Raw genomic sequence first — 13,573 nt, forward strand, 5'->3', positions numbered from 1 at the left:
CAGAGTCATTCACGCAAACACTAAACACCAGCATGATAACACACACGACACTTAAATAATGCAATAAACATTCATTAAACAACAGAAGATTAAACATAAACCCACATCTACATAACCGATAACAAACATGACAAAACTATTAAAAAACATGATTATTTAAACAAAATACTTTCAAATGTGTCACGCAGGGAATTCTGGGAATATCAGTTTACAGTTTTTGTACTGTAAATTATACGTTAATTTGTTCTTTTTGTACTTCTAAAAATTGTACAGTTAACAGCATTTTACTGTAAAATTACATGAAATGTCTGGTTAGACCTTTTACAGTTTTTCCCTGTATATAGTAAGGAAACTTACTGTTAACCTAAGTTTTTTTTTTTTTTCGTTGCGTTTTTACAATATTTTACAGTTAAAATTACACTCATTTTTTACAGTGCATTTAATAATCTAGGTTCATTTAAAATTATACATATACTATTATTCATTGTTAATTCATGTTTGTTCATAATGCATTAGCTAATATATTTATTTAGTATAGCTAATGTTAACATGTACAACCTTATTGTAACGTGTTACCTTAAGTCTAAAATGATAGGAACACATTGTGGTTGTGAAGTATTAAATTACTGCCACAGTTTTAAATAAAAATGTAATTTAAAATGGATAGTTCTGAGAAAACTGTATTGAATGCCTTTCGTTTCTGTTAAGGCATGCAGACATTTCTGATAGATGAAGTTTTGAATAGCTTTGGTGTAAAAGATCGCATTTGCAATTTGTAACAGACTCACATCACTGAGCGGTGTGAATAGGACTTACACTTTTACTGCCTCGGTTCTTTGGCGTTGCTACTGTTGTTACTTTCTCTCTCTTCTGTCTTATACTCATTCTTCCCCAATTCCACAATCTCAAGAAGCTCAGTATCTCTTCATCGGTGATTACAGTATGGCTCAGAGCAGATTCTAGTGCAAAAGCCTGTGTCATCTCTCATTAAATTCCTCTTTCCGTTCCACTGCATGCCTTCAGATTATTTCAAGATGTGAACAAACAGCTTTTTCTGCTCGCCACCACAGATGTGTGCTAATATTTTCAAAGCGCTCGATTAGAGAGCTAGTCAGAAAAAAAAGGAATGGTTTTCTCATCCCAATCACCAAGTAATCACATACAAATTGCAGCCTTACGGAGGTGATAATTTCTTTAATAGTATACGCATGATACAAACACATTCAAACGGTACAGAGAGCAGAAATACATCTTTAATGTGTTTGCTTGAACACATACACGCGTTCGTGTCAGCAAACTGCCTTCTAATGTGTCGTGCAGAGGTCACTAATTAGTGAACTGCAGTCCAGATTATGACCCAAGACTAGTTCCATTCGGACTGCAAATTATGTATCATAAATATATATATATATATATATATATATATACAAACATAGCAGTTTTTATGTTCTCCCCACAGAGAAATATAGAATCTGCATTTTACAATGTATTTACATGTGAATCATTATACAAAACAGTGAATCTTGTTCACAGCAGACTGAAAGCATGAGCTGCATAGAGACGCTATATACTGTATATATATATATAAGTATGTATGTATATGTGTGTGTGTCTATATATATATATATATATATATATATATATATGTGTGTGTGTGTGAGTGTGTGTGTGTCCAAGATGGTGAGAAATAAGATTCTCTGGTCTGATGAGACCAAGATAGAACTTTTTGGCCTTAATTCTAAGCGGTATGTGTGGAGAAAACCAGGCACCTGTCCAATACAGTCCCAACAGTGAAGCATGGTGGTGGCAGCATCATGCTGTGGGGGTGTTTTTCAGTTGCAGGGACAGGACGACTGGTTGCAATCGAGGGAAAGATGAATGTGGCCAAGTACAGGGATATCCTGGACTAAAACCTTCTCCAGAGTGCTCAGGACCTCAGACTGGAACTAAGGTTTACCTTCCAACAAGACAATGACCCTAAGCACACAGCTAAAATAACGAAGGAGTGGCTTCACAACAACTCTGTGACTGTTCTTGAATGGCCCAGCCAGAGCCCTGACTTAAACCCAATTGAGCATCTCTGGAGAGACCTAAAAATGGCTGTCCACCAACGTTTACCATCCAACCTGGCAGAACTGGAGAGGATCTGCAAGGAGGAATGGCAGAGGATCGCCAAATCCAGGTGTGAAAAACTTGTTGGATCTTTCCCAAAAAGACTCATGGCTGTATTAGATCAAAAGGGTGCTTCTACTAAATACTGAGCAAAGGGTCTGAATACTTAGGACCGTGTGATATTTCAGTTTTTCTTTTTTAATAAATCTGCAAAAATGTCAACAATTCTGTGTTTTTCTGTCAATATGGGGTGCTGTGTGTACATTAATGAGGAAAAAAAAATAACTTAAATGATTTTAGCAAATGGCTGCAATATAACAAAGAGTGAAAAATTTAAGGGGGTCTGAATACTTTCCGTACCCACTGTATATATATACACACACACACACACAAATTACAAATTATTCTTTAATAATTGTTCTGGCTGTGCAGCAGTGCACATTGCTTATTAGTGCTGTTCAATTCCAAAACTTTTGGAAATTAATTGGAATCTGGGTTTTGGAAATTATGATTTATGTTTTCAGTTCTTATTCCAAAAAAAAAAAAAAAAATTGTGTCTCTCTACAAATACTGGAAATAAAAAAAGATCATTGTTTCTAAATTAAAAATTTCATGTTTTTACTCAATTTTGTATAAATAAATAACACATTTTAATTAAATTGGTAGTGTCAAATACAATAATAAACAGTCAGATTTAGAAAAAAAATTAAGCAAGACAATACACATATATAACCATAACTATGCAAATAACAGTCAAGTTACTACAGCGCTATTGCTAGAAATTTAGACAGTGTTTTATGATAACATGATAAAGAGCATAAATATTATATTGTGTAATATGTATATATTATATGTTATTAGTTTCCCAAACTAACAAGTTTAGATATGGATTGTCTGCCTTTTAGAATTTCAAATCAGACCAAAAAAAAAACAAGTAATGCAATTTGCTAGTTAACACTAGACTTTCTGGAGTGAACTGATTTATCAAGGTTAAGGCTGCTTCACACAGAACATGGTTTTGCATTCCACTGTGCTGAAGTTAAACTTTTAAGAATGTCTAAGAGCTTTTCCGATTTTAATAGTTTCTCTATTAGAAGAGAGTTCCTGGAGTGGAATCAGTTTCAACCTTTGGAATTGACTCTCGATTCCCAATACCTCAGAATTAAAGAATCAGTTCATGTAGAATTGATTCTATAGTGGATTCTGTACTTGGGATGGGTCACGATTTTCGAATATGGTTTTCGTTCATGTAACTAGAGGGTGGCGCTGCAAATAACGCACCTAAAAGCCGTCAAAGACAACAAAAGAGCACATTGTCTCGTGCAGCACAGCAAAAATAGACTCGGTGCGGAAACGATCGCTGCACTGCTGCAGACGCACCGCTCCTGGAACGCACTGCCGGACCGCAACCGCTTGCAGTGTGAACGCTCTAAATCCGTTAACAAAATCCGTTGAAGACGGGAGCGCAATCTGTTCACAATTAGTCCTGCCGTAGAGAACACGCCAACTCCGTTTGCACAATGCGCATGCGTTGCGTATTTTTTCTGCACCTGAGCCCGGTCTCATGAAAATGCATATAAATAGTACGCCAAATAAAAAAACGAAAACTCGTGGTATTGATACGCAAAAATGGACTTTGGCGTGTATAGGCTACGCACGTGTTTGGCGTGCATATAATACGCAGATTTTGTGTGCATATGATACGAAATTTATTGGCGTGCATATGACGTAGTTTTCGCGTACATATGATACGCATCTACTCCACAAATCGGGTTGGTAGCCTATACATGTGTGCGTGCGTGCGGGGAAGGGGTGCGATTTTCGAATAATAATCTAATAATTCTTATCGACCATCGGATGTTATTTTTGCTTGAAATGCCCATCCCTATTCTGTATGCACCAATATATGACCGAATCTCTCAGTCTGATTCTTAAAGGGATAGTTCACCCAAAATTTTTTTTTTCTTGAGTGAGCTGTTCCTTTTATGAATGCGGATTTGTGTAAAACTGCTTTGACTGTTTGAATTGTTGCGCAGCAGGCATTTATGAGGCAGATACTGATGTTAGTGGCCTATTTTTCTATTACACAGACTGCGTGTAAAGGCATGCAGCCCCATAAAGCGTGTTAATGCCTGTCTTTTATGAGCCTACCCTGTTAAAGACCCAATAAAAGACATTACACATGTAACATGCGGAGAATAGGGAAGGCTGCCGTTTATACTTCTATATAGGAGAGATAGAATTCAAGTCTGGTTTAAAAGAGTTCATCCGATTAAAATTCTCTCATCATTTATTTGCCCTCATTATTATTATTCATTACTTTTTACAAACTCAAGGTCACTTTACAAGTTACAAATATACTACTGTCAAAAGCTTAGGGTAAATTATTTGTTTTTTATGAATTTTCTACTTTTATTTAGCAGCAGTACATTAAGTTGATCACAAGTGACAGTAAAGACATTTATGTTATCAATGTTACAAAGTATGTTTATTTCAAATAAAAGCTGAACTTTCTATTCATTAAAGAACCCTGGGGAAAAAAGTATCACAGTTTGTACACAAATATTAATATTATAAGCATCACAGCTGTTTTTCAACATTGAAAATAAGAAATATTTCCAGAGCACCAAATCGGCATATTAAAATTATTTCAGAAGAATTATGTGATGCTGAAGATTGGAGTAATGACTGCTTTGCATCACAGGAATAAATTACATTTTAAAATATATTCAAATAGAAAAACACTATTTTAATAATAATAATAATGTTTCACAGTATTACTGTTTTACTTTATTTTTGACCAAATAAATAGTGATGTCTTTCAAGAGCATTTCTTACGAACTTTTCACAAAAATATATTTTGAAGAACTTAAAAAAAAAAAGGCTATCAATGTCTTAAGAGGACTTGGAATATAGTGTTTATATTACACATTTATACTATTTTCATAGTACTTTTTTTTTTTTACTATGAACTGCTATTTTGTAAAAAAAAAAAAAAAAAAAAAAAAAAAAAAAGAGCATGATTAAGATTCTTCAAAATTTCTCTTTTTTTATTCCATTAAAAAAATTATTTTAAAAAACTGCATACAGGTTTGAAACAACATGAGGGCGAGTAAATAATGACAGCATTTTTATTTTTAGATGGCACTGCAGCAGTGAGGTTCAGGCGCGTGAGCTCCATGTGCTGATAGCTCCAGCGTCCTGGCTGTGTGTTCCAGTGATATACGGGGCGTCCCGCTGGTTCACTGCACTGAAGCGTGTAACGACCTAAAACCCTGCTGTTTGAGTGACAGCCGGCTGCCGTTAGCTGTCCATCTCACATCTAACAGCACTTCCCTCTATTTGTTTCCACTGTTGCCCATCCTAACATGTCCATCTCTGTTGTTTCTATTTTTTCTTTTCTTTTTTTTATGAAGGAAGTGCATAGCGTCTGCCAGGGTTTCTAATGTCTGTGTGTCTTGTTAGATGAACGATATCATCGGCACTATAAGAGAGTCAAACCTGAAGCTGACCCTGGCGTTTGGGATCGGGATGCATCACGCGGGACTTCACGAGCGAGACAGGAAGACAGTGGAAGAGCTCTTTGTCAACTGTAAGATCCAGGTGAGACCTGCTGTTAGGTGATGTGTGATTCACCAGCAGATCAACCTTTTTCCGCGCTGATCCCCAAAGCATTTTGGAAGAAATTGAATATATGAACTATTTTTGGGTAAATAGCTGTCAGCTGAGAGATTGTAAAAGAATCATAAATATACTCATGGAGAACTTTTGTTGGCATTTTTGAGTGATGAGAGATGAATTGATTTATTCAAATCCAAACCAAATCCAAATGAAACGTTCTTTTTAATGCAGCTTGCTGTTCTCGTGGGTTTATGTCTTCAGAGGCCTGGCTGTAAAATGTTGATATAATGCAAATGTGATATTTCACAGATCAGTATGATAGCGATTTAGCATGTGAAGCACATCTGAAGTTCAGTTAACAGAGGCACTCCACGGATAGAAGAAGTCTCTTATGCTCATGCATTTATTTGATCAAATATTGCGAATTGCGGTTTAAAATAACTGTTTTCTCTTTGATTATATTTAAAATGTAATTTATTCCTGTGAGGCAAAGCTGAAATTGTAGCATCATTACTTCAGTCTTCAGTGTCACATAATCCTTCAGAAGTCATTCTGAAAAACAGGAATCAGGAGTTTTGAAAAACAGGAATCATGATCTGGCCTGTGATATGATTATTAAACTTCAGAAGGCTCTGATGGACTGACCTGTTGCAAGAAGGAAAGAATAAAACAATATTTAACACACTGACACAACACATAGATTTTACTAGAGTTGGCACATTAATCTGTTCATTGCCTGTCTTTAAACATATTGTATATATTACAAATGATCATATTAGCAAAATACCACATTTGTCAACCTCTAATTCATATGTATTGATATATTAGTGCATAAACAAATTTATATTTATATGTACGGTATATATTAAGTAAAACATGTCTTGTGTATTTTAATAATTTTAGAATTGTATTTCTTTTTAATTACGTAAAAAAATTGTATGGGTTTGTTCTGTGTGGTTATACAGTATTAATTTGCATAGTATCATACAGTATTTTATTTGTTCAGGGTCTGAAAAGGTCTTAAAAGTCTTTAATTTATTATATCAAAAAATTATAAAAGTATGAATTCCTTAAGAAAAGAAAGAAATCTTACTGACCCCAAACTTTTGAACTATAGTGTGTTTTTGGCCATGAAAACTTTCCTTTAAAATCTTCAGTGCCGTCACAGAAATAGGTCTGATTTCTTACAGTAACTGAGGGGCCGTTTACACGACAACGTTTTCATCCAAAAACGGGAAACTTTTTATGCGTTTTGACTGTTCGTTTACACGACAATTATATTATACAACGCATATTATATAACGTATACACCCAATACGGGAATCTTTGAAAACGGTGACGTCATGCGCGTGCGTAGTACGTGTTAGGTATGTAGACCTGCGCAGTACGTGTCGATTTTAAAGGCAAGCGTGAACAAACGTACACAACAATGGCGGAGTACATGGTACTGTTGTTGCTGCTCAAGAGTTTGCTAACGCTTCTTCAGCAAAGTGTGGATTTACTTCACCAATATTACAACCAACAGCGGAGACGCATCATATACAACATATAATCTTCACTTCCCTACAGGTACTGTTTACTAACAAGGTGACAGCGCCAACTACTGGCCTAGCAGTTTTTACTGTATTACGTATACAGTGTTTTTGGCCGTTTTCGCGGATATGTGTAAACGCGAATCGTTTTGAAAATGTTGTCTTGTATACGTAAAACTTTTTAAAAATGCAAGGGAAAAACTTTTCCATTTTTGACTACATCGTTGTCGTGTAAACGTAGCCTAATTCAGTGGTATTATGAATTAGGTATATAAGTATCATAAGATATATGAATTACATGAGATAAATTGTAAAACAGCTACAACCCTACAAACAAAATAAGGTGAAATAACATTGAGATAAGATTTGACCCTACATATTCCTTTGACTTCTCTCTAAGGTGTTAATTGCAACCAGCACACTAGCGTGGGGCGTCAACTTCCCTGCTCACCTGGTGATCGTGAAGGGCACAGAATACTATGACGGAAAAACCCGCCGCTACGTGGATTACCCCATAACAGGTAACATCTGTTTTTATATGTGTGTGTTTGTGTTTTCGCTGGCTGACTGTCCAATTTCATTGATCTCTATCATTTCCGTTCCAGATGTTCTTCAGATGATGGGTCGAGCAGGGCGACCGCAGTTTGATGACCAGGGCAAGGCTGTTATCCTTGTGCTCGACATCAAGAAGGACTTCTATAAGAAGTTCTTGTACGAGCCGTTCCCTGTGGAGTCTAGGTGTGTACAAAGCAATGAATCTTCCTGATTCGTGTTAGTACTCTAAGTGACTGTGTGATAATGACAGAAGTGGTGTCTTTCCTGTGTATCGTCAGTCTTCTGACCGTGCTCTCCGACCACTTGAATGCAGAAATCGCAGCAGGCACAGTCACCTCAAAACAAGATGCCATGGATTATATCACCTGGACGTACTTCTTCCGCAGGCTGGTCATGAACCCAAGGTACCGCATGTCGTGCATCACTCACAACATTCACTGTCTCACCCCGGGTGAAGATCCTAGTTTTGAGTCTCATCAGTGATGTCATATGGCTAGGATACTTAGTTGTAGTGGTCAACTGATACATAGAAAGCAGGATGGCCATCATTGCTAAGATTAGAGATGGCCATGTCCCATTTGGCACACATGGTGTTCATGAAGATAGTTTTTGCTTTCATGAAGATTTAGACTGCATTAGGTATCATAAATTAACAATGAACAATATGGACTTTTATTAATCTAGCTGTCATAAATCATTGCATGCTGTCCCAACGATAACCAATTAGACCTCAAAGAACCATCCAAAACGGCAGCATAAATCTGAAAAAAAAGTGGTTATTATATATATTTTTTTTAATCTACCATCATCTAGATTAAATATAATATACAATCATTATTTTTTATCATTGCTGTCACTTACAAGTACTCTGGTAGATTATGTATTTTTAATGGTTGCACTTTATTTTACGGTGTCCTTGTTACAGTGTAATTATACATTTAAGTACTGAGTAATAATAGTTAACTACTTGTACTTACTATATGATAAGGGTTGGGTATAGGGTTAGTTGCATTTAATTATGCATAATTTATAGTGCTGTCAAATCGATTAATCACGATTAATCGCATCCAAAATAAAAGTTTGTTTTAACATAATAAATGTGTGTGAACTGTGTATATTTATATGTATATAAAAATATACACAATTGCAATTAATCGCAATTAATTTATTTAATGTGTAACAAGGACACAGTAAAATAAAGTGTTTAATCTGTGTCATTTTATTACTTTGGCTATAAAAAGCTTTCAATGTTTTCACAAGCTTTCACAAAAAAACATTATCCTAGATTAATAATGGTGTAGGAGATTTTTAGTTCATAATACCTAATGCATTTATATATATATATATATTTAACATAATAAATGTGTGTGAACTGTGTATATTTATATGTATATAAAAATATACACAATTGCATATTTAAAAAATATATGTAATATTTATTTATATTTATGTATAATAGAAATCATATATAAATATGAATATATATATATATATATATATATATATACAGCACACGCTCTAGAGGTTGCAGTATATGGCTCTTCAGATGAACAAATAGAAAATAGTCTGGCTCAATAACTTAAATAAACAAACAATGTAAATTCAAGGAAATTTAGAATTATGTTTTATTAATTGGCCTAGTGGGAAATCCAAGCTGTTGGGTGAAACCGCAGTGACTAAACTGCAGCAAAAGACAGAAAAACATCTTCAACTGCTTTCACATGGCTCATTACTTACTGTGTTTCCATGGCAACGTCATCGCTGGACACAGTGGCCACAGTCCAGCCCCAACAGTTTACACCTCCATCACAAAACAAGGGCTAAAAGATCACACACACACACACACACCAGCCTCGCAGGGTCATATAGGGCAGCACAGACATCTGTGATGAATAGAAGAAGATGATTCCAGAACATTCCACTGACATTTGCACGCCTGTCAGGCCACATTAAACATAAAGACCTGTCTGTGCCCTCTCCCTTACTGCAAACACCCACAACCCAAAAACACACGCTGATTCCTCAACCACTCTAATGACTAAGGTAATCAAACTCTTTATATGGGCCATATTCTACACTTTTTCATTTATATTTTTCCCCCTGAAGTCCACTTATAATTTTAGCCAACAGCCATGATTGCGTTTTTCATGTCTATTTTTACACCCTTCTCTCTTACCTTACAATTAAACAAATTGTTTTTGCAACCGTACCTTTAAGATTATGTAAATTATATGCCAATTACTGCCAGCCTTGTTGCTAAATAGTGAACCAGGTGTTTGTGTAAATGTGGGCAGTTATATGCTAATTGATGTGATGTCATCATCGCACGGGAGTTTGTTTGGTTGGTCTGTTTTTAGTACTTCAGCAAGAAAGTTTAGTTAAATCATGTGATTTCACCGTGTTTGTTGTAGGGCTGGACAATAATTCAATATCAATATGTATCGCGATATAATTTTTGTATTTTCGATTCCTATTCAGAGTGTCTGCTGGTCTTTAAAAGTCTTAATTTCACTTTTCCACAAATTAAGATCTTAAAAGGTCTTAAATTCAAGAACGTCTTAAAGTCATAAACTCATGGCATTAGATGTTGCTTGCATTGCAAAAAATGATTATCATCTTCAGTTTTGTTGTTTTCCATCACAAATTTCGAAAGATCCTTAAATTAGAGATGCAAAATGAAGAAATAAACTCGTTTTCTGAAAAATTAAACAAGTTTTAGTGAGTTTATGCTTAAAACAAGAACAAATATCTGTAAATGTGGTAGGAAACGTAGTTTTCCCTTTGAATTAAAGGGTTAGTTCACCCAAAAATGAAAATTCGGCTGCGTTTTACTCACCCCTGAGGCATCCTAGGTGTATATGACTTTCTTCTTTCAGACGAATCCAGTCGGAGTTATATTAAAAATTGTCTTTGACAAAAACGCATCGATTCGCTACAGAAGGCCTTTGTTCACCCCCCGGAGCCGTGTGAGACACTTTTTTTTATGGATGGGCGATTTTTATTTAAGTTCTTTTGGACTGAAGCAATGCAACACCCGCTGAGTGGCATTAAACAGCTTGAAAGATCAAAGACAATTTTTAATATAACTCAGACTGGATTCGTCTGAAAGAAGAAAGTCATATACACCTAGGATGCCTCGGGGGTGAGTAAAACACAGCCTAATTTTCATTTTTGGGTGAACTAACCCTTTAAGTAGATTTTTCAGAGCCCATTGGAAGATATTTGTCTCTGTTTTAGTTATAAACTCCGTTCATTTTTGTTCAGTTTCAAGAAAACAAGACTTCTTATCTTATGTCGTTTTGCTTTCCAACTAAATGTTACCTTGATTTAAGATTCTTAAGACATTTGCACTGGAAAACCAGAATACTAGTGACAAACACATCACTTTTTTGCATTGAGATCAGAAGGTGCAATTCATATTTATATTTAAATATAGATATTTATATTTTCTAGTGCTTGGATGCAGAGTTATTCAAACCAGGAGTTTTTTTTGTTCTTCTTCTTCTTTTGGAAAAATGAATTAAAACGTAATGGAGATTAGTAGAAAGTTGTATTTTCAAACTTTGAAGTGTTGCTTATATAACTTAATGTGTGCTTCTTAGGCATTACAATTGCAGAACATATAGACGTATTGTGTTCCCTTCAATTTATTTCTTACATTTTCTTTGCTTGGTCATAAAAAGGTCTTTAAAAAGTCTTCAATTTAAAGACATTTAAAGAAAAGATGCAAAAGCCCTGCTGTTAGAATGTTGTGTAATTGAATAATGATAAAATGTGAGGGATGATGTCCATGGAGAGCATTTGATTTTGCATGCTGCCGTGGCGCAGCAACTCACTAGGTTTTGTTCTTTACATAAAATAACTCAGAAACAACACAACAGCATGTTTCCAGTAAAGGTTGTATGTTAATAATAGGGCACACTAGCTCTATTTGGCACAGCTCCATCAATCTCTGTGGCTCTGTGGCACAGTCACCTTGACACCAGCCATCTCTCATCAGCCGTGATTGACTGGAGCTGAGCGGCTCCATAAGCAGACAGGAGCCCCAGAGGTCTCATAACGACCTCACATCAGGCTCCCTGAGACAGCAGCTAAATGATGCTAACGCTAATGGCAGCGATTTATTCAGCCATATAGGTATTCACTACAGCACACATACAACAGGCTGAAAAATTGGCTCTGCAGAATGATGCTATTTTTCACTTATAATGCTTTAATACTAATCTTAATCATTTAGTACTGTCATTCAAAATTTAAAAGAGGTCTTGATCTTGTAGAATTAAAGAATTTTATCTACTATGGAATGTTTTAAGTTATCTGTCCATTATGCCCTTTGACATTTTAAACACTTTTGTTCTTTATTTACTCATGCAGGCTACATATTAGTACCTTAATGTGAACCAAAGGTTTAGGTTAGGTTATACACCTAAAGTTAAATTTATTGTTCTACAAATGTATATATGATTAAACAAACCTGACATTAGCATTAATGTCTAAACTTATTATAAATGCTGAAATGTAATAATTTAATGTATCTGTTTATCACAAGCATGTTTAATTGTGAATATACGCTACTGTTCAAATGTTTGGGGTCAGTAAGTTTGTTTTGAAAGAAATTAATACTTTTATTTAGCAAGAATGCATATCAGAAGTGATAGTAAAGACTTTTACATTGTTACAAAAAAAAAAAAACATTGAGTTTCAGATAAATGCTGGGGTTTTTTTCAACTCATCAAAGAATCCTGGGGGAAAATGTATCACGGTTTCTACAAAAATTTTAAGAAGTGCAACGGTTTTCAACATTGGTGATAATAAGAATGTTTCTTGAGCAGCAAATCAGCATATTAGAATGATTTCTGGAGGATCATGTGACCTGAAGACTGGAGTAATGATGCTGAAATCACAGGAATAAATTAATTAGAAAAATCTTAATAAACTTTTTGAACAGTAGTGTATGTGTATTATGAGAATGATTGGAAATTTCAGTTTTTCATTTCATATAACCAGGCAAGTCACTTAAAAAAAAATTATAATTTACAGCATCAGTCTGCCAATACATACTGTACTTTAATATACATAATGTGATTTATAACAAATAAAAAAATTTATTTAAATTAGGGATGTTCATTTCGGTTATTTTTCCTAACCGATGCTCGTTAACCGATTGTAAACCGTTAAACGACAAGATTTATTATTATTATTAAGAATTAGAATTGAATTAAAGTAGAAAGGATAAGTGTCTGTGACCCATTAAAAAATACTAACATTTGTTTCCCGGGGATTAATTTTACATGCGCAAAAAGCAGCAAACGACAGAACATGAGGATTCACATGGTCATCATATCACATCACGCACCTGCAGCGCTTCTGCTAGCGGAGAAAAACATAATAAACTAGGCTAAGTACAAGTAGCCTAGTATGCAGAGTTTCACTTCAATTTTGTGTTGCGCGAAAGGAAACAGACGGCAGAAAAGTGGCATCCTATTTTTCTTTAGGCTTATTTTACAAAAGCACAAAGATTTGTTTTTATTGTGAATGTACACAAATAAAGGCAAACCTTTTACAATTCCGATTATCTTTAGGACTAAAAGGAGTAGTTTCTTCCACTGTTAGAAGGAAACAATTAAAGTGATTGTGCCGGCACCACATGCGCGCACACAGTTAAGCATTGCTACCTTGACAATGCAGCCTGTTCATTATCATAATAAAATACAGTCAGTCAAATATGGAAAAAAAACTATGTAGTAAAAAAA

The 13,573-nt window shown here is 35.0% G+C and overlaps 1 protein-coding gene across 1 annotated transcript in view; it reads left to right on the plus strand.

Annotated features, from left to right (window-relative positions):
• LOC107716218 (activating signal cointegrator 1 complex subunit 3-like) overlaps positions 1–13,573 on the plus strand; it is a gene marked incomplete at its 5' end in the record, with an annotated part of 54,594 nt that overhangs the window by 11,877 nt on the left and 29,144 nt on the right. Inside the window, 4 exons of the mRNA XM_016522598.1 lie at positions 5,578–5,715; positions 7,666–7,786; positions 7,871–8,003; positions 8,099–8,224. Coding sequence (XP_016378084.1) covers positions 5,578–5,715; positions 7,666–7,786; positions 7,871–8,003; positions 8,099–8,224 — 518 coding nt within the window. The remainder of the gene's footprint in view (positions 1–5,577; positions 5,716–7,665; positions 7,787–7,870; positions 8,004–8,098; positions 8,225–13,573) is intronic.

The sequence above is a fragment of the Sinocyclocheilus rhinocerous genome, unplaced genomic scaffold (genome assembly GCF_001515625.1).
Source record: "Sinocyclocheilus rhinocerous isolate Xijiao unplaced genomic scaffold, SAMN03320098_v1.1 scaffold3966, whole genome shotgun sequence".
NCBI classification, from domain to species: Eukaryota; Metazoa; Chordata; class Actinopteri; order Cypriniformes; family Cyprinidae; genus Sinocyclocheilus; species Sinocyclocheilus rhinocerous.